Below are 22,990 nucleotides of genomic sequence, written 5' to 3' on the forward strand. Positions count from 1 at the left end.
CTGCCTGGCTCTGACAGCCAGTGGAACTTACATTCACAAGTCCCATAGGACTACGGCAAACAAGCAGGCTTTAAACAGGCACAGGAGAAACCCCCCCGCCCTCCCCCCATCGCCCTGGCCACCCAGCCCCATGGTTATACACCTGGGCTCAGTGAAAGGGAGCAGGAAAAACACACATCTCCTAGTTTCTCCCTGGAAGGGGCTTAACTACGTATTTTCACAGCTGCTGCCTGAGGGTACAGCTTCTAATAATCAGTGTGTATCAAGGTGCTGACCGAGATCCTTTCTTTTGACAACTGTCTTTTGACCAGGAACCAGAATTTGCTGGAAGAAGCACAGGGCTGCTTCTGAGATCCAGGCCCCTATAGGGAAGGCTGCTGCCTCTAAACCAGCTCCTTCCCAATCCCGGCTCCTGGAGAGAGAGCCGCTTCTGCGCCCAGAGGATTTTTCTGCTTGCTTTCCCCAAGTGTCTCCCCTGTCCAGCCCCCTTGCCTCCAGCCTGAGGGTCTTCCCTTAGCCTGACCCTGAAGCCTGCCTCATTTACAGCCCTGCAGGCTGGCTTAAGAGGGTTCTGGGAGCTGGAAAGAGGTTCAGATGAGACTGCTGCATGGATTAGTGAAGAGCCGCACAGAAAGCACCTGCCCCAGAGTCAGCCCCCAGGACACAGGATGAACCAGCAGAGAGGGATTCCCTTACTCAGGCTCTGCATCTCCAACCCCAAGCGACAGGTCTTGGCACACGCTCAAATACGGGGAGCTACTAAGGACAAAGGCAGTGACAAAGGTTTGAGAGACAACCAGGAGCCTGGGCCAGGCTGATGAGATTCATCTTCTGCATGTGAGCACTCTGTCAAGACTAGCAGAGGTGACTGTTTTATCTAATGCACAGAAACCAACCCAGAGAGTCAAGAAAAATGAAGAAACACAGAAATATGTTCCAACCTAAAGAGCAAGATAAACCTCCAGAAACCAGTCTTAATGAAATGGAGATAAGTGATTTACCCAATAGAGTTTTCAAAATAATGGTCATAAAGATGCTCACTGATGTCAGGAGGGCAATGCATGAACAAAGTGAGAATTTCAACAGAGATAGAAAATATACAAAAGTACCAAACATAAATCATACAGCTGAAGAATACAATAACTGAACTGAAAAATTCAACAGAGGGTTGCAACAGCAGACCAGATCAAGCAGAAAAAAAGATCAGTCAACTTATAGACAGAGCAGTGGAATTCAACTGGAGGAACAAAAAGAAAAAATAATGAGAAAAAGTGAAGATAGCCCTAAGGGACTAATGGGACACCATCAAAGGGAGAATAAACATAGGAGTCCCAGAAAGAGAGAAGAGAAAGGGGCAGAAAACTTATTCAAAGAAATACTGGACAGTTCAACTTCACATGGTCAGGCAGCTGGAAAGATGCTTAGCATCTGTAATCCCTTGGGCTTCAGTGATACAGTCTTTTCCCAGTGCCAGTTCTAAATCTGCTCCATCCTGTAGTACTTTATCTGTGACTGTTTTTAACCACAAAATTCTGCTGATTAAAGAGGCAAATCCATATAAACTTGGCCTTTTAAACAATGCCTTCATTCTGTCGTAACCAGTCCCTCTTCCTTAACAACACTTTTCTTATTAAACAACTTAGCAAAAGAGTTTTCCCAGTTTGCTCTTTTATAAAATTTTATAGATCTTTCAAAGGGAAAAGTACTTTATCTCCATCTTTGTCTCATATTTCTCTACCTCTACACCTATGACAATATACAGAAACACTGGTATACCCTATTCTATAAAGCCAATTACTTCTTATTTTGCTCTAGTCTCATTATAACCACATTTTTTAGGTTTTGACCACTCCCTTTCCAGAATCTTGCATCATGAAACATGTGCACAGGGAACATTCCCCAGCACAGATCACATGCTAGGCCACAGAATAAGTCTCAATAAATTTAAGATTGAAATCATGTCAAGCATTTTTTTTCTGACCACAATGGTATGAATCTAGAAAAAAAAAAAAGAAAAAAAAGAAATACTGGCTGAAAATTTCCCTAACCTGGAGAAAGAAACAGATATCCAGGTCCAGGAAGCCCAAAAAGTACCAAATAAGATGAATCTAAAGAGACACACACCAAGACACTTTATAATTAAATTGTCAAAAATTAAAGACAAAGAATCTTAAAAACAGCAAGAGAAAAGCAACTTGTTAGGTATAAGTGCACTCCTTATACACTGATAGTATAAGACTATCAGTGGATTTTTGGGGCAGAAATCTTATAGGCCAGAGAAGTGAGATGTTATATTCAAATGCTGAAAGACAAAACCCTGCCAATTAAGTATACTCTACCCAGAAAAAATGTTCTTCAGAATTGAAGGAGAGATAAAGAGTTTTCCAGACAAACAAAAGCTGAAACAGTTCATCACCACTAGACCAGCCTTACCAGAAATGTTAAAGGCCTTCTTCAAGTTGAAATGAAGAACACTAATAAGTAATATGAAAACATATTAAAGTATAAACTCACTGATAAAGGTAAATATATAGTTAAATTCAGAATACTCTTAATATTATAATGGTGATGAGTGAATCACTTAAAACTCTAGTATAGGTTAAAAGACAAAAGTATTAAAAATAACTATAACTACAATAACTTGTTAATAGATACACAATATAAAATTGTGACCAACACATAAACTATGGTGGGAGAAGTGTAAAAGTGTAGAGTTTTTGTATGCATTTGAAGTTATCAGCTTAAAATAGACTGTTATAACTACAAGATGTTTTATGTAAGCCTCATGGTAACCATAAAGCATAAACTTATAGTAAATATACAAAATATTTATAAATCACAGCACAAATACATATAATCAAAGCACAAAGGAATAATTCAAGAGAGGAAGGAACAAAGGAACTACAAAACAGCTAGAAAATAATTAACAAAATGGCAATAGCTAGTCCACACCTATTAATAATTACTTTAAATGTACATAGATTAAGTCCTTCATTCAAAAGACACAGAGTAGCTGAATGGATAAAAAAAACAAGACCCAACTATGGGCTTTCTATGAGAGGCTCACTTCAGCTTTAAGGACACATAGAGACTGAAAGTGAAGGAATGGAAAAAGATATTCCATGCAAACAGGAACCAAAAGAGAGCAGGGGTAGTTATTTTACATAAGACAATATAGACATTAAGCCAAAAATGATATCAAGGACAAAGAAGGTCATTATATCATGATAAAGAGGTCAATTCATCAAGAAGATGTAACAATTTAAAATATTTATGCATTCAACATTGGAGCACCTAAATATAAAGCAAATATTAACATTTTGAAGTGAGAAATAGACAGAAATACAATAACAGTAGTGGATCTCAATAACCCACTTTAAACAATGGATAGAGCATCCAGACAGACAATCAACAAGGATATATTGGACTTAAACAACACATTAGACCAGATGGAATTAACAGACATATACAGAACATCTCATCCAACAGCAGCAGAATACATATTTTTCTCAAGTGTACATGGAACATTCTTCAGGATAGATCATATGTTAGGCCATAAAACAAGTCTTAATAAATTAAAAAAGACTGAAATCATACCAAGCATATTTTCCAGCTACAATGTTATGAAATTAGAAATCAGTTACAAGAGGAAAACTGGAAAATTCACAAATATGTGGAGATTAAACAACATGCTTGTGAACAACCAAGGGTCAAAAAAGGAATCAAAAGAAAAATAAAATAATTTAAAAATATCTGACAAAAATGAAAATGGAAACACAACATACCAGAACTTATGGGATGCAGCAAAAAGCAGTTCTACGAGATAAGTTTAAATGCTTACATTAAGAAAAAAGAAAGATCTCAAATAAACAACCTAACTATACACCTCAAGGAACTAGAAGAAGAACAAACTAAGTCCAAAGTTAGTAGTAAAAAGGAAATAAAGATCAGAGCAGAAATAAATGAAATAGAGAGTAGAAAGACAATTAAAAAGATCACAGAAACTAAGAGCTGTTTAAAAAAAAAAACAAACCAAAAACAAAACAGACAAACCATTAGCTAGACTAAGGGAAAAAAAAAAAAAAAAGACAAAACCAGAAATGAAAGACATTACTACAGAAAACTGAGAAATACTAAGAATCCTAAAAAAACTACTATAAACAATTAAATGCCAACAAGTTAGATAATCTAGAAGAAATGGATATATCCCTAGAAACATGCAACCTACTAAGGCCGAATCATGAAGAATTAGAAAATCTGAATAGACTAATTACTATAGACTCAATTAGTAATCAAAATCTTGGATTTGACACCAAAAGCAAGGGCAACAAAAGCCAAAATGAATAAGCAGGACTACATCAAACTAAAAAGCTTCTAAACAGCAAGGGAAACCATCAACAAAATGAAAAGGCAACCTATAGAATGGGAGAAAATATTTGCAACCACATATCCAATAAGGGGTTAATATCCAAAATATATAAGGAACTCATATAACTCAATAGCAAAAACCCCCAAAAAACTCATTTGAAAAAATGGGTAAAGGATCTGAAAAGACATTTTTCCAGAGAAGACACACACAAATGGCCAACAGGTATGTGAAAAGGTGCTCAGCATCACTAATTATCAGGGATACACAAATCAAAACCACAATGAGCTATCACCTTACACCTGTTAGGATGGCAATTATCAAAAAGACAAGAGAAAACAAATGCTAATGAGGATGTGGAGAAAAGGGAACCCTTGCACACTGTTGGGGAATGTAAACGGGTACAGCCACTGTGGAAAACAGTATGGTGGTTCCTCAAGAAATTAAAAATGGAACTACCATATTATCCAGCAATCCTACTTCTGAGTATATATCCATAGGAAACAAAATCACTGTCTCAAAGACATATCTGTACTCCTATGTTTATTGCAACTTTATTCACAATAGCCAAGGAATGGAAACAAAGTAGGTATCCATCAATGTATGAATGGATAAAAAAATGTGCTATAGATACACACAATGGAATATTATTCAGCCTTAAAAAAAAAGAAGGAAATGTGGTCATTATTGACAACATGGATGAATTTTGAGGACATTATGCTCAGTAAAATAGGCCAGACAGAGAAAAACAAAAATACTAAGTGGTATCACTTATATGTGGAACCTTAAAACAAAAATGGGTTGAAATTGTAGAAACAGAGTAGGATGGTGACTGTCAGTGCCTTTGAGGTGGGAGAAATAGGTAGGGCCTGGAAAAATGCTACAGACTTTCAGTTACAAAATGAATAAGGTCTGAGGACCTAATGTATAACACGGTAACTATAGTTAACATTTCATAATTGAAACTTACTAAGAGAGGAGAAAATAAGCGTTCTTACACACACACACACACACACACACACACACACACATATACAATAAGTATGTGAGGTGATGGATATATTAATTAACCCAGTGGGAATCCTTTTACAATGCCTACATATATCAAATCATGTTTTATGTACATTTTAAGTATCTTACAATTTTGTCAATTACACCTCAATAAAACTAAAAAAAAAAAGATGCAATGACCTAAAAACTCATGAATTTCATTTCAACAAATAGCTAATTATTTTAATTTGAATATGTAACCACTAAACAGCATGTTAATCATGGTAACAGAACACTGGAACATTAAAAAAAGGAAACAATTCTGCAAAGAGGGTGAGGAAAAGTTCCTCATGAATCCTGCAAGAATCAGGGCTATGCATATCCTTGGATTTATTCAGCATTGTTCACAGAAATGATTTACATCTCACCAAGTTACTAGAAAGTAAAACAGTTAGGAGAGCAATCAGTATTTTCCCCTTATTATTACGGGAAACGTAGCAATATAGCCCCTTCATTTAGATCATGGGGTAGAAATTTATATATGAATAATTCTATTCAAATTTAAAGATACTTCATACTCCATTAAAAGTCTAGTGATGGCTGTTATGCAAGTCACAGGAGCAAAAGCAAAGACTTCAGACTGTCTTCACAGTAGTTGTCAGTCTCTGCAGTAAAAATCACTTAATTTAAGCTTCTTTTTCTTTATTTGCCACAATTTCACTTCAAGAAAACGGTTGTGGTGAATTGGCTGATTCTGACAAGCTACTTAATTGCCTGAGTCTTCTCTGAGGAAAAAAAAAAGAGAGATAGGGCACTGGAACATTTCTAAGGTGGAAGGGAGATTTGCTCTGATCTTCCAATCCACACTACCTTTATCTGTACACATTCCTCAATGAATATGAAATGTCCATATTCTCTAAAGGATTCAACCAAAATTACCTTCATAATCTTTATTAGACAGTTGAGATATTGAATGGACAGAAAAATTATTTTCAAGAATTTTCTTATGACCAACAAGAGGAAGCTGAGAGTTAAATGGAGAGGAAAATGGAAGCTGGCCATCTTCACATCCACTGAAATGTCCCTGTAGCATCGAGGCAGCAGTTGCAACTTGTAGACAGGAATCTAACACAGTAAGCGTCTGGAGAAGCCCTCAGGCTCGGCCAACCCTGTTCACACACACACCTAAGTTATCTTCCTAGAATTACAACTCTATGGCTGGTGTCGTAGCCTCTTAAGGAAAACCATTTTCATGTGGCTTGTGATGGAAAATGGCCTACTTATTTAAAAAAATTTTTATTGGCATATAGTTGATTTACAATGTTCTGTAGGTTTCTGCTGTACAGCAAAGTGAATCAGTTATACATATACATATATCCACTCTTTTTTAGATTCGTCTCCCATATAGGCCATTACAGAGTATTGAGTAGAGTTCTCTGTGCTATACAGTAGGTCCTTTTTAGTTATCTATTTTATATATAGTAGTGTGTATATGTCAATCCCAATCTCCCAATTTATCCCTCCCCCACCTTACCTGCTGGTAACCATTAAGTTTGTTTTCTACATCTGTAACTCTATTTGTTTTGTAGATAAGTTTATTTGTACTTTTTTTTTAGATTCCACATATAAGTGATATCATATGGTATTTGTCTGTCTCTGTCTGACTTACTTCACTCTGTAGTGACAATCTCTAGGTCCATCCGTGTTGCTGCAAATGGCATTATTTCATTCTTTTTTATGGCTGAGTAATATTCCACTGTATATATGTACCACAGCTTCTTTATCCATTCCTCTGTTGATGGACATTTAGGTTGCTTCCATGTCTTGGCTATTGTAAATAGTGCTATAATGAACATTGGGGTGCATGTATCTTTTCAAATTATGGTTTTCTCTGCATATCTGCCCAGGAGTGGGATTGCTGGATCATATGGTAGCTCTAGTTTTATTTTTTTTAAGGACCCTGCATACTGTTCTCCATAGTGGCTGTACCAATTTACATTCCCACCAACAGTGCAAGAGGGTTCCCTTTTCTCCACACCCTCTCCAGCATTTATTGTTTGTAGATTTTTTAAAAGTATACTTTTCCATGGAAAAATAGAAAGAAAAACATTTAATAAATCAGATATCTGCTTGAGCCAAAGTTTTGTATTCATATGCAGCAATTTACTTTAAATGTGTATTTCCTCCCTTGATTAAGGTTTCCTCAATAGAGTTGGCTGTATTTCATTACTAATACTGTATTTTCCATTTCCTTGTATAGAAAATGTCCATAACACCTGCATCTAAGGTTTATTGGGAGGATTACATGAAATGATGCTGTCTGCCTTGAGACGGCACTTATACTGGGGATCTATGCAGCTAGGGTTTCACAGAGCATAATTCACTCAGGCTAAAAAGGGACACAAAATCAGGGTATCTTTCTGATTTAAATTATTCAACAAACGATATGCAACAAATAAGGCTCATTTGAAATATATATATATCTCCACCACTACTGCTTTGAAAGAAAGACAAGGAATTACAGCAAGAATTAAGAGGAATACAGGGCAGTCGACACCATTCCCACACTCTGCCTTCCATCCATTACAAGCCACCCTTTCATTGTGCTCTGGGACGTATTCCCAGTTAGGTACTCCTGTGATTTATAGTCTTTGCCCTCTTGTATCATGAATTTCTCCCTCGCTACTAGATCATTCCCATCAATATGCATATATGTGCTGATACCTCCCATCTTTTAAAAAACAAAATAACACTCAAAAGACCAACTGCCAACAGAAAAAAAAAATCCTTCTTCGACCTCATGTGACCCCTATTATATGGGCTCCCTTCCCAGCAGTCCACTGAAAACACTCTTGTCTATGTCATGAATAACCTCCATGTTGCCAAATCAAAGTTTCACTTGTCTGTCCTCTTTTTAATTGAACCCAGCAGCATTTAGCCCAGTTAAACACCATCACTTCCTTCCAGAAATACTTTTTTCTCTCAGCTTTTCAATAAACAATTCTCCTGGTATGCTTTCTACCTCACGAGTTCCTCATCCTCTGAGTAGTTATTCATATATTCTAGGACTTAGTCCTGGATCCTCATATTTCTCCTCTATCCAGACAGTCTCCCAAGTTGATTTCATTCACTTCCAGAGCATTAAAAACACTGACATGTTTTTGACTCCCAGGTTCCTTACTACAATCTTGATGTCTGGGCTTATATATTCAACTGCCTATTTGACATGTTCATTTGGATGTCTAATAGGTATCTCACATTTAACCTGCCCTTGTGGACCGTATAGAGGCCTCCTCAGCATCTAGCAGCTCAAATATCAGTTCTTCAGAGAGGCTTTCCCCATCTTGCTTTCCCCATTATACCTCTCCCTCTACTTCTTAGTTATTATCTTATTTATTGCCTGTTTTCCCCACTAGCATATAAGCTTTATGAGGGCAGGGCTATTGTCTGTCTTCTCCACTTCTCTAATATCTAGAACAATGCCTAGCACATAGTAGATGCTCTACATATATTTGTTAAATGAACAAATATGCTTGCTAAGCAATTATGAAAGACTTCAAATCTTGCCTGGTCTTCTCTGATAAATTTATCTTTCCGCCATAAACTTCATCAACTGTCTATTAATACAAAGCATATTTACACAGCCATAAAAGTTACTGCCTGGTAAGTATTTCTAGAATACTTTTAATAAAAATAAAGCAATGGGAGGTTAAAAGGAATTTAGATTATCTTAAAAAGATCATTGTGTGAGACCTGTGACTGGCCATCTTACTGCTGCATCTGATAGGCTATCCTGTCAGGGTCACAGGGATATTAAGCCACCACTTGGAGCATCACTGACCATGCTGCCATAGGTGGTACTTCTGCCATTGCTTAAGTGGCCCCTCTCTGAAGAATGCAGTACTTGTAGATACAGGCAAATTGCAGGTAACAAGAATCTTTCACAGAGGGCAGCCATGTCTAGACCTTGAACCACTTCTGTTTTGTTTTGTTTTGTTTTTTGGGGTTTTATTTTTTGGCCGTACCATGTGGCTTGTGGGATCTTAGTTACTCGACCAGGGATTGAACCAACGCCCTCAGCAATGAAAGCATGGAGTCTTAACCACTGGACCTCTAGTGAATTCCCACCTCTTTTTTTTAAATATGGAGGACAAATTTGTCATGGGCTTATCCCTGAGGAATTCTTCCAGTTCTGTATCCTAAAACTGGTATCACAGAACTGATCTTGTGTTTTCTACCCAAAGAAATATATGTGATTGCTAGAGACCTTTATCAACAGTAGGGTTGCTCATCTATGTAATTAGAAAGAAGTATGGTACCTCTGTCGGACAATTTGCTGATAAACTTAATGAGCAAAAACAGCCCAACTAGAAGACAGGAAGCAGGCTTCCATCAAACACATCCAGGATGCAACTGATTTGGACAAGCCACAGCAGGCACTGGTTGAGAAGTGTCATTAACTTTTTTGATGTTCAGAGGAATAACACTGCTATGGCCTGGGAGGTTGCTTACTGGTAACGGCTATATAAAGTATATAGGAGGTCAAGAATCACCTGTGCAGAAAATGGTGCATCAAAAGGAATACAACCACATGATAAACTGGGTAGAAAAACACATTGTGCAGAGCATCTTTGCTCAGAAGCAAAAGGAGACAATTGCCAAGTGCATTTTAGATCTAAAGCTGCTCCCAAAGAAAGCTCAAACAAGTCAGTCTATAAATGCATCCATCTCAATTGAGACAGCTACAAACAGCTGATTTACTAAATGGAAACTAGTCTATGTGACAAAATCTTTTTGTCTGTTGTTGTAGACTGAACTTACATTTTACCTTTCATAAAAAAGAAAAGATTTGGGCTTGGATAGTGAGAGAAACAGAACAACCTATTGGCCAGTAATGTATTTCTCATCCTTCTTGCTCTGTATAAGCAGTTTGCTTCCAGCAAGAAACAAGCTGGACAGATAGATAACAAATTAATGACTTTTTATGAGCCAATCAGAGAACTGAAGCCATCCCCAAATCTGGAGACAGGCACCTTCAGTGAGACACAACACCCAAGCATTTGCTTATCTGAGGCAGAAGCTACCCTACACCATGAGCCAGTAAGATCATTAAGCTAGAAATCTGGCTAACTGCTGAAGGCCAAGGGTGGGCCGGCATGAGAAGGGTGAAGCTCCTGGGGGGGGTCACAGTCATAGGGAGGTTCCTACCTTTTTGCTCTAGGAACTCCACCAGGCTCTCACAGAGAGGATCAGGGAAAATCTGGATAAAGTCCCCACCGTGGTTCTAGCTGGGGGAGAGGAACAGCAACCACTGCAAAATCTGCCCCTACTCTTCTCCACGGCTTCATCTGCAAGCAGCGCCACCTGAAGGCACTAGTGTAATGCCACTGCAGCTGGGGGAGGGGAACTCTGCCCAGACCAGCCTCCCTATCTCATTCAAGTGAAGAAGGAACCTCACAGAGGGAAGGGCTTTAAGGTCACAGACCAAGACAGTGGATACTGAAAGAAGGGAACACAGGGGCAGGGAAAAGCTCTGCCCCTAGAGTAGGAGCAGAAATTCTTCCGAATGGCCAATACGGTGCACTCCCAAGAGAACGTTAGAGAATGCTCCCCTCATCCACACACCAGCACGCTAGCAAACCTCTAGTAATAACAGAGGAGTACAGCTGGAGGATTGCGAGAGACAGATTTTCTCAGGGAACAGCACAAAGGGAAGACCTAAAGCCAAAAGAGAGGACAAAAAAAAAGTCACTAGTGAACACTGAAGTCTATGGTGCCCATAGCAACAACAAACCTCAACAATGGTAACCATAGCAACAACAAACTTCAAACATAGCCCAACGCCTGGCTACATTAACACAAATCTCCACACTAAAGGGCCATTTATCTCAGTTTCTATTGCCCTGTACATGTCTGGCTTTCAACAACAAAAAAATCAGACATTAAAAGACAAGAAATAAACAAAGTCTGAAAAGATAAAGCCATCATTAGAACAACACTCAAATATGAAAGATGTTGGAACTATCAGAGAGGAAATTTTAAATAACTTATGATAATATTAAAAGCTCTAATGGAAAAGGCAGTCATCATTCAAGATTAGATAAGTAATCTTAGCAGAGATATGGAAACTATAATAAGGAGTCAAATGACAATGCTAGAAATCAAAAACACACGGTAATAGAAATGAAGAGGGCCTTCAATAGGCTCATCACTAGACCTGATACAGCTGAGGAAAGTATCAGGTTACTTGAAGTTGGGGCAATAGAAATTATATAAACTGAAAAGCAAAGAGAAAAAAAAGAGTGAAAAAAAACAACAGAGCACTGAAGAGCTGTGGGACAATATCAAACAATGCAATACAAGCGTAACTGGAATCTCAGAAGGAGAAGAAAAAATGGGGCAGGTAAAATATTTGAAGAAATAATGGGTAAAACATATCCTAAAATTACAGACACAAAACCACATACCTAAGAAACTTAGAGGCCACCAAGCAAGGAAAACAAACAAACAAACAAACTTACTATACCTAGACATATCATATTCAAATTGCCAAAACCCAAAGACAGAAAACATCTTGAAGGCAGCTGGAGGAAACCAATCGTACCTACTCTTATGGATTTAATGTTTTTGTTCCCCTCCAGATTCATATGTTGAAGTCCTAAACCCACACCACCCACCGCCCCAGTGTGGCTGTATTTGGACATGGGGCCGCTAAAGAAGTAATTAAGGTAAAATGAGGTTCTAAGGGTGGGATTAGTGTCCTCATAAACAGAGACACCAGAGAGCTCACACACTGTCTCTCTCCCTCTCTGTGTACATGCACCGAGGAAAGGATGTGCGATGACACACTGAGAAGGTGGCCTTAACCATGCTGTCACCCTGATCTTGGACATCCAGCCTCCTGGATTGTGAGAATGTTAATTTCTGTTGTTTAAGCCACCTGCCCTGTGGTATTTTGTTATGGCAGCCTGAGCAGACTACGATATCTACAAAGGAACAAATATAAGAATTAAAGCAAACTTCTTGCCAGAAACCAGACAAGGAAGAAGACAACAGAATGACATTTTTAAAGTGTTGGAAAAAAAAAACTGTAAAACCAGAATTCTATCAATATACCCTGTGAAAATACCCTTCAAAAAGGAAGGAAAAATAAAGAATTCTCAAACAAGTAAAAACTAAGGGAATTCATTACCAGTAGACCAACCCTGTAAGAAATGTCAAAGGACATTCTTCAGGCAGAAGGAATATGACATAGCTTAAAAACTTAGACCTACACAAAGAAATAAAGAGCGCCAGAAATGGAAGAAATGAATGTAAAATATAATTTTCAGCTTATTTTTAAATACACTGAAATATAACTATAAAGCAATAGCAGTGACAAGGTGATGGGTATTTATAATATACATAAAAGTAAAATATATGACATATATGACAATAATGGTGAGAGACTCAATCTTCCCCCTGAGATCCGGACTAAGGCAAGGATATCTTCTCTCAGTACTATTCAACCTTGCACTGGAAGTGCTAGCTAGTACAGTAAGGTAAGAAAAAGAAAGAAAAGGCATACAGATTGGAAAGGAAGAAATAAACTGCGTTTATTGGCAGACAATATGGTGGACTATGTAGAAAATCCCCCCCAAAAAATCTACCAAAAAACTTCCTAGAATGAATAAGTGAGTTTAGCAAGGTTGCAAGATACAAGGTCAACATACAAAAATGAACTGTGTTCCTACCTACTAGCAATGAATAAATGGAATCTGAAATTTTAAAAAGATGTCATTTGCAATAGCACCACAAAAATAAGTACTTAGGTATAAATCTAACAAAAAGTATATAAGATATGTGGAAAGCTATAAAATACTCATAAACAAATCAAAGATCTAAATAAATGGAGAGCTATATCATGTTCACAGATTAAAGACCCAATGTTGTTAAAATGTCAACTCTCCTGATTTGATCTACATTCAATATGATCCCAATCAATCTCAATACGGTCCCAAATGTAGCAAGCTTTTTTATACAAATTGACAAGATTGCCAATTTATATAGAAAGTACAAGAAACTAGAATAACCAAAACATTCTGAAAAAGAAGAATAAAGTGGAAAAATTCACATTGTGAGACTGAAAGATTTACTATAAAGCTACAGCAATCAAAGATAATGTGGTACTGGCAAAGGACTACACATAAAGATGAACAGAACAGAGCCCAGAAATAGTCCCACATAAATGCAGTCAACTGATTTTTGACAAAAGTATAAATGTAATTCAATGGAGAAAAGAGAGCCTTCTCAACAAATGATACTGGAACAAATGGATGTCTATATGCAAAACAAATGGATGTCTATATACTTTACACCTTATGCAAAAATTATCTCCAAATGGACAACAGATCTAAATGTAAAACATAAAACTATAAAACTTCTTGAAGAAAATATAAGAGAAAATCTGAGTGACCTTGGATTTGGAGATTAGTTTTTGCATACAATACTAAAAGCACATCCAGTGAAAGAAAAAAAAATCAATAAATTGGACTTTATCAAAATTAAAACTTTTCCTCTGTGAAAGTCGCTGTTAAGTGAATTAAAATACAAGCCACAGACTGGGAGAAAATATTTGCAGTCACGTATCTAGTAGAGGACTTGGTCCAGAATATATAAAGAACTCTTAAAACCCAGTAAGAAATAATAAGATAATAAGCAATAAGAAATAACAACTCAATAAGAAAATAACTCAATTGAAAAATGGGTCAAAAAGATCTGAACAGACACTTCACCATATAAGACATTTAGAAGGCAAGTAAACAAATAAGATGCTCAATATTATTTGTTGTTTGGAAAATGCAAATAAACACCACAATGAGATACCACTCATGACACACCTATTAGAATGCTTAAAATGCAAAAAACAAGCAAACCAACCAACCAACAAAAGGACAATAACAATTGCTGACAAGGATGTGGAACAAGAGGAACTTTCTGGTGGGTATGCAAAACAATGCAGCGACTTTGGAAGAGAATTTGGCAGTTACCTAAAAAGTTAAACATAGACTTAGCATACTACCCAGGAACCACACTTCTAGGTATTTACCTAAGTGAATTTAAAACTTACGTCTAAACAAAAACCTACATGTGAATGTCTGTAGCAGCTTTATTCATAATCGCTAAAAACTGGAAGCAATATTAACAGAAGAATAGAGAAACAAATTATTTCAGAATAAAAAGGCTATTTTTAAAAAATGGCCTTCAGCATATAAATAAAAAGGTTTTGAAGAATTCTGAATAACAAGTGAAAATACTCATGATAAAGTCCTAAATGAAAAAAGCAGCTTAAAAACTATATACACCTACACACACAAATTATCAACTTAATTAGTAAAAGAGAGAGATGCATTGAGATAAAAGAACAGAAGTAAATATTCTAAGATATTAAGAGTAGTTACCTCATAGATTATTTTCCCCCATCTTTTTTGTATTTCTCCGGTGTTCTACAATGAACAGATACGAGAGGAGAAATGTTCTGTACTGTGTATTTTTTAAATGGTCTCACTTCTTTACAGTAGCATGCCCGCAGTTCTTCATGAGATGTTGCTGGCTGCTCTATAAAAAGGGTTCTTTGGTCAGCCATATGTGACTGCTTGGCACACTGTCCCTCTTCTGGAGACTCATAATACCTGGTAGGATGTTAAAGGTTCTGAGAAGGCAGCTAATAATGAAACTTGTTTAACTTGATTTTTTTAACCAGCATTTACCAAATTTTTTTGACCATAGAATTTGTATTTTCTCAAAACTACTTAATATCTCAGGAACTACTAGGATTACACAGAACACATGTTGGGGAAATGTTCGCTTAGAACCCCTCTGGTAGTTTTTTTTTTTTTTTTAATAGTAATCTTTTATTTATTTATTTATATATTTATTTTTGGCTGTGTTGGGTCTTTGTTTCTGTGTGAGGGCTTTCTCTAGTTGTGGCAAGTGGGGGCCACTCTTCATTGCGGTGAGCGGGCCTCTTCACTATCGCAGCCTCTCTTGTTACGGAGCACAGGCTCCAGACGCGCAGGCTCAGTAGTTGTGGCTCACGGGCCTAGTTGCTCCGCGGCATGTGGGATCTTCCCAGACCAGGGCTTGAACCTGTGTCCCCTGCATTAGCAGGCAGATTCTCAACCACTGTGCCACCAGGGAAGCCCCCCTCAGGTAGTTTTTAAGGGAAGTAACTGAGCTGTTTCTGGAGATTTCTTTGGCTGATTTAGCAAAGGATGAATTATATATGCCTTTTGCTCCATGGACAAGATGACCCATTATGTGGATACCAGTCAGCCTCTTCCCCCAGCCACTGCTGTCATTGCCCAATGGGCTCATGAACAAAGTGGCCATGATGGCAGGGATGGAGGATATACATGGGCTTATAAACATGGATTTCCCCTCACCAAGGCCAACTGGCTATGGCCATGCTGAGTGCCCAATCTACCAGCAGCAGGAGAAACTAACACGGAGTCTTCAATACGGCCCCATTCTCCAGGTTGATCAGACAGCTGTCAGGTGGCTGATTATATTGGACTGTTTCCATCATGTAAAGGGCAATGTTCTATTCTTACTGGAATAGACACTTACTCTGGATATGGACATGCCTTTCCTCCCTGTAATATTTCTGCCAAAACTGCCATCCATGGACTTACAGACCATCCCTGGATTTACGGAATGCCTTATTCACAATGATGATTTCCGCACAGCATGGCTTCTGATCATGGAACTCACTTTACAACAAAAGTACAGCAAAGGGCCCATATGCAAGGAATTTACTGGTCTTATCATGTATCCCACCATCCTGAAGCAGCTGGCTTGCCAGAATGGTGGAATGGCCTTATGAAGACTCAGCTGCAACGCCAGCTAGGTGGCAGTACCTTGTGGGTCTGGGGTTAGTTCTCTGGAAGTCTGTAATATGCTCTGAACCAGCACCCAGTACATGGTACTGTTTCTCCCATAGCCAGTATTCATGGGGTCCAGGAAGCAAGGGGTGGAAGTGGGAGTGGCACCACTATAACTAGCAAAATTTTTGCTTCTTTTCCCACAAATTTATGTTCTGTTGGCCTAGAGGTCTTGGTTCCAAATGGGGAAATGCTTCCACAAGGAGACATAAAATGATTCCACTGAACTGGAAAGAATGCCACCTAATCATTGTGGGTACCTCATGCCTCTGAATCAACAGGTAAAAAAGGAAGTGCTGGCTGGGGTGACTGACCCCGGCTACTAGGGGCAATAGGACTACTACTCCACAATGGAGGTGAGGAAGAGTATTCCTGGACTATAGGAGACCCCTTAGGGTATCTCTTAGTATTACCATGCCCTGTGATTAAGGTGAAAGGAAAACTACAACCCAATCCATGCTGGACTACTAACGGGCCAGACCTTTCAGGAGTGAAGGTTCAGGTCATCCCATGATTAGCAGTGATGCTTGCTGAAGACAAAGGATAGAGTGGGTAGTGGAAGAAGGTAACTATAAGTACCAGCTACATCAACTTGACCGGTTACAGAAATGAAGACTGTAATGGTCATGAGTATTCCCTTCTTATTTTGCTATGAATATGTTTGTGTGTATATGTATCTTGTTTTCTTTCCACTCTTATTCCCTAATCATGTAACATAAGATGTATTGACTTTGTGTCGTGGTTAGCAAGGAGAAGAATAAACATCATTCAAGGACTTTACCTCTTCTTCTGGGGAAGGGGTGTTCATGTTCAGTTGTATGCAGGATAGTTGTATCATGTTAGGCAGAATTATGATCTTGTTGTTTATTTGGAGACTAGGTATGGTTTAGGGAGATGTCTGTGGGTGCCAAGTTGATAAGGCATGGACTTATGATTTTATGTGTCAACTTGACTGTTCCACAGGGTTCCCAGATTAAACATTTCTGGGTGTGTCTGTGAGGCTGTTTCCAGGCGAGATTAGCCTTTGAATCTGCTGACTCAGTAAAGCAGGCTGCCCTCCCAAATGTGGGTGGGCATTATCAAGTCCTTTGAGGGCCTGAAGAGGACAAAAAGGCAGAGGAGGGAGGAATTTGCCTGTTTTTTGCTTCTTGCCTGCCTGTTGAGCTGGGATATTGGTCTTCTCCTGCCCTTGAACTGGGAATTATACCACTGGCTCCTCTGGTTTCAGGCCTTTGGACTTGGACTGGAATTACTGGAATTACCAGCTTTCCTACGTCTTCAGCTTGCAGACAGCAGCTCCTGGGACTTCTCACCTCCATAATCCTGTGAGCCAGTTCCTCATAATAAATCTCTTCATATACATATATCTTATTGGTTGTGTTTCACTGGAGAACCCTGACTAATACAGTTTCCAATTCAAATCCTTCTTCTGTGAAAATACTTCTGATTCCTGTAAAATCTTCATGAATCTGGCCCTGTTCATATAACTCTCTTGATCTCTTTTGGTCTGTGAGGCACAGGACAGCATATGCTTGTACTATATTCTCTCTGACAGGTGTGTATTTTTAGGCCTTATCTTTCCAACTAGAATTTAATAACCTTGAAAGTAAGAGCTTTATCTCTTACTTCTTCTGTATTTTCTTCCATTTGTTCATTTGTTTGTCCATTCATTTTTCATCCATTCAGTAGATTTTCTGAGTTTCTACCACTAGCCAGTTCAATAGTGAGTAACATCTGAGCGCTCCCTTTATTCTTAGGGAGATTACGGTTTAGTTGGGGATACAGAAATGAATAAGATAATCAAGAAACAGATACATAATTATAAGCCCTGGTAGTACTTTGAAGAAGATATACTCAGAGTCCATAAAGGGGGACCTAAGCTAACTCTGGGTAGAGAGGAAGGTGGGACAAGGCAGGAAAGGCTAACCATGTTGAGTTAAGATCTGAGGAATGAATAAATTTTCATTAAATAAGGTAGAGAAAGGGTGGAGGCGAGAGAAGAGTGTTCTAGACTGAAGTTCTCCGGAGGAAAGGTGCACAGGACCACAGGATTGCACACAACAGGCTTCAAAGGACAGGTGGCTGACCAAATAGAAACTACTAACCATTTTCTTCAGTCTCTTCTCTTCTCGTTTTTTCTCAAGCTGAGCCTCCTTTTCTTCTGCCTCCCTCTTCCGACGCTCCTCCTCTTGGGCCTTTAACTGGGCCTGATCAAGATTAGAATTTGTAAAAATCAGAACCCTCAATTTGTGTGGAAATAAGATCTTTTATGTTGAGGAAAGTCAAGTATCTACCACAGTGCTCGCCCAGTCTCTGGAAGAAGCCTGCGCTTTGTGTTAAAAGTAGAAAGCCTGACCAGCAGGTGGTCAGTAGTGTAACCTAAATGTTTCTCCAAAAGAATTCTCTTCTACTTGGGAAGATGAGACTAAGCATGAATAAGACCATTAACTTTTCATTACAAAATGATTAGTTTTTAGTTCTTATTTTCATTTATGAAATACTAGGTCCAAATTATATATAGCGTAAGAAAAATTTTTCTTCCATTTCACCAAAAAACCCCAAAGCTGTTAGAACTATTTATTTTTTCTTAGTAGGTACAAAATTTACTTCTGGCAGTCCAGGTCAAAACTTTGGAAGATAAGAATTACTCACCTTTGTAAACTTATCAGGTTGGACATTTACCTGTAACACATTAGTCTTGGTTATGTGTAAATCTCCTAAGTTGCCAGCTCCCAACAACTTTCATAATATTTCCTTCCTGCTATACTAATAATGCTGATGTTTTTTCCCTTCATTTTCCTAAAATTATCACAGAGTTCAGGCCGGGAGGCAAAAAGCCATATCCAAAGTTGGTGTTACACTATTGCCTTAACGGTCTTAAACAAGCTAGGTTTCATCTTTTAATAAAGACCTATACAAATCCTTTTTCTTGCTTCACTTTGCATTCTTGATTTATTACCAATTTCTCCTCTTCTTTTTTTTTCTTCCTCTCTGCCAAGATCCGCCTACGTTCAGCTCGCTGAACTGCTCTCTCTTCCATGGCTAGAAAATAGTAATGCAGATCCAATATAAAAAATATAAGGAATGCTGCAAAAGAAATGTCTCCATTTTATAGTAAAATTTAGTGTTATTGTTAAAAGTTTTCTTTTAAGTTGAATGTTCACAATCTCAGAAATATATGTGTGTGCATAAAATTTATATAAAAATATAATTACAGGGCTTCCCTGGTGGTGCAGTGGTTGAGAATCCGCCTGCCAATGCAGGGGGCATGTACAGGTTCGAGCCCTGGTCCAGGAAGATCCCACATGCCGTGGAGCAACTAGGTCCGTGTGCCACAACTACTGAGCCTGCACTCTAGAGCCCACAAGCAACAACTACTGAGCCCGCGTGCCACAACTACTGAAGCCCATGCACCTGGAGCCCGTGCCCTGCAACAAGAGAAGCCACCGCAATGAGAAGCCCGCGCACCACAACGAAGAGTAGCCCCTGCTCGCAGCAACTAGAGAAAGCCGTGCACAGCAACAAAGAACCAAAGCAGTCAAAATACATAAACAAACAAATAAATAAAATTAAAAAAATATATATATAATTACAAAAACTGTAGGTATACACACACACACACACACACGCCCTACAAGTTAAAGACCTACAATCCCATCCTCAGCAATGATGAACAATTTGCAGATTAATTATGTTTTTGTTCACATTTCTATTAGAATAACTGTTCACTGGTTTAAACAAGATAATCTGTCTTGATGATACTTTTAGTACGTGAAACCCAGAAACCAGAATTTTAATCTGATAATTCTTTTAATGAATGTAGAAAACTTTAATTACATCTAACAAATACTCTGAGAATAGAATCACTCCTCAGATCCCACTGAGTTTGCTACTTTTTCCTAAGTCACTATACATATGTCTGTATATGTAACAACAATGACAACAAACAAACTGAAGTTTGGGGTCATAATGATTACATTTTTAAACTAGCTTTAAGGCCTGGATATCCAGATGGACAGGAAATGGAATCGTACTAGGCATCTGAAGAACTGGCATCTGAATGAATTCAAGTGTCAGACTCCTGTTCTTGACAGTCTATTAAATATCCATCCAAAACAAGCAAATGTGCAAGATGGCTTGACAATACGACTCTGTAACCAGTTGGGGTTTCATAGGCAGGGGGGCATGGGTAGGAAGAGTATCAAGTTCTGCTCACCTAAGTCAGCCAATGGTTACTTTCGGTTCCTTGTGCTATGTTACAGAGAAGAAAATTTAAGTCCAAGTTTCAAGAATTAATAAAAATCTCACCAGGCTATTTCTTACAGATATTAAGTGTCTGCTTTGCTGGAAAAAGAATAGTGGGTTTGGCAAAGATGGCAGGAATGAGACTCTCTTTAAGGGGGCAGAAATAGACTAGAGGATTAAAGTGAGAGAGCCCCGAGAGGCAGAGTCTGTGGTAATATGGCCTTTTTCCATCTTTTCTAGAGCCAGTCATTAAAGACTACTTGAAAAGTAACCAGGTGTTCTAAAACATGCAAAGTCTTTGATCGGATAATAATTTTTTAAAAATAATCACACCAAACTGGGCATTTCCTGAGCATCCTCACTGGTGGACAAAGAGGGCATAAACTGCTGACCTGGAAGAGAGTCAATGTAAAGATGGCTGATTTCTTCATTAACAGGGATGGACTTCAGGCACAGTGTCCTTCAGGTGACATCACTTCCTGTTAGGGCAGCATTCTTACCATAGATGAAAGATCAGATTTACAAACCACAATGTAATTGTCAAAATGCCTACCACTTCATATAAACATATGTTCAGTGCATGACTAAGTACAGAGTAAAAACAACTGGCAGATTCACTAGGGGGGTTCTAAGGAATACTTCTGTTCTCATAGTATGGTTTGGTTTAAAAAATGATTTCTATGCACATCAAGAATGTTATTAAAATGTCTGGTTTGATTTGTAGAGACGTGGATGGACCTAAAGACTGTCATACAGAGTGAAGTAAGTCAGAAAGAGAAAAACAAATATATATCAACGCATATATGTGGAATCTAGAAAAATGGTATAGATGAACCGGTTTGCAAGGCAGAAATAGAGACATGGATGTAGGGAACAAATGTATGGACACCAAGGGGGGAAAGTGGCAGGGGGTGTGATGAATTGGGAGATTGGGATTGACATATATACACTAATATGTATAAAATAGGTAACTAGTAAGAACCTGCTGTATAGCACAGGGAACTCTTCACTCCACTGTACAGTAGAAACTAATACAACATCATAAAACAACTATACCTCAATAAAAAAAATGTTTTTTTAAATGTCTGGTTTGTGGATTTCATTCTAAAAGCCTATCATCAAGGCACAACCCATTATAAAATTATGTAATAACTTGATGTGGATTGCTGTAAACTGATCAATATTTTAATGTTAACAAAGTACAGTGATAGGTGATCTTTATCAGGTTTATTCTTAGCAGCTACATGGAATTTTTTATTTGTGTAATTGTTCCATTTCTAAAATCACAATCCAAATTACAGAAAAGTGCTTAAACCTTTCAGCAATGTTTTGTTTGTTTGTTTTTGTATTGGCTAGGAAGACTAGAAAGTTTGGCAAAAAGGGTAGGAAAAAGTCGTGGCGTTCTCTGGTGTATCCACTTCTCATGTGTCTACCCATCTTAGACTTTGACTAGGTTCTGCCGAGTCTCAAAACCCAAGAGTTGCCAGGATTCAGTTCCAACACATTCTACTCCAAGAGGAAAGATAACCACAACCAAGGCCCCACCAAGACAGCCCTGCCTTTCAGTATGGGATGGGGTGCCATCAGCTGCCTTGGATTCCTTCTGGGTCCAGACAGAGAACTTCGGGAGTCACTTCTACTACCTTCAGTCCCAGGGGAAGCAACAGGTGAACTGCGGGAAAAAAAAAGGAACAGAATTCAGACCAATGACCAGCTTCATTCAAAGCCCTTGCATCTGAGGAACTCAACACCTTTTACAAACGTTAATTAATCCTCACTTTCTGAAATAACTATGTATTATTATACCCATTCAGTAAATTGGTGTAATGAGGTGTGGAAAGGTCGAGTGATTGGCCTGAGTCTACAATGTGAGTCAGGCGCTCTGATTCCCATCCCAGTGCTTCAAATCAATACATCACCCACTTCTTATCCTACCATTTATCACACATACTGAGTATGTCACAAGCATGTCTAAAACCATCTTAAATAGCTTTTGAGAAATTTGGACTCTAATTCTAAGCTCAAAGATGTTTACTTTTATCTCAAACAACTACAGACTTAAGCTAGGTAACTGGCCATAACCAAGGGCTGCTCCATTTGGACCTGATATTGTCTGACCTTGTTCTCAGCCCTAAACATACTCAGAAATCCAGAAATTGAGTTAGAGCAAGTAAGCATTTTTCTCTTTTACTGGTATAGTACTGCTATAGTATAGACAGAGCTCCTCAGACAAAGGCAGCCACCATACAAATGCTAACTATATAACGGGATCCTTATAGGCAGCCACTTGCCTTACATACGTTTTGGTACCTGTCACATACCAATCACCATGCACGGGGATTCTCTGCTTTGCGAGTGCACAGTAAAAGAAAAGGAGTAATTATAGAGTCTGGACGCTGGGTAAAGTTCAGGAGCCTTTCGATCACAAAGTAAAAAACCCCAAATAAAGAGTCCAAAGAGTGCTCTG

General features: G+C 38.4%; 1 protein-coding gene and 1 pseudogene across 5 annotated transcripts in view; one reads left to right on the forward strand and one right to left on the reverse strand.

Annotated features, from left to right (window-relative positions):
* Window positions 1–22,990, reverse strand: part of CCDC191 (coiled-coil domain containing 191) — a 107,798-nt gene that overhangs the window by 22,867 nt on the left and 61,941 nt on the right. For all 5 annotated transcript variants that reach the window (XM_089910553.1, XM_089910552.1, XM_022554532.3 and 2 more), the window contains 3 exons: window positions 22,083–22,195; window positions 19,238–19,320; window positions 18,384–18,485 (listed from right to left, as the gene is read on the reverse strand). In XM_089910553.1, coding sequence (XP_089766679.1) covers window positions 18,384–18,485; window positions 19,238–19,320; window positions 22,083–22,195 — 298 coding nt within the window. The remainder of the gene's footprint in view (window positions 1–18,383; window positions 18,486–19,237; window positions 19,321–22,082; window positions 22,196–22,990) is intronic.
* Window positions 100–22,512, forward strand: LOC149749318 (ATP synthase peripheral stalk subunit b, mitochondrial pseudogene; annotated as a pseudogene).

This window comes from Delphinapterus leucas, chromosome 4 (genome assembly GCF_059928025.1).
Source record: "Delphinapterus leucas isolate spDelLeu-1000000601 "Yukka" chromosome 4, BTC_Dleu_Yukka2, whole genome shotgun sequence".
Classification (NCBI taxonomy): domain Eukaryota; kingdom Metazoa; phylum Chordata; class Mammalia; order Artiodactyla; family Monodontidae; genus Delphinapterus; species Delphinapterus leucas.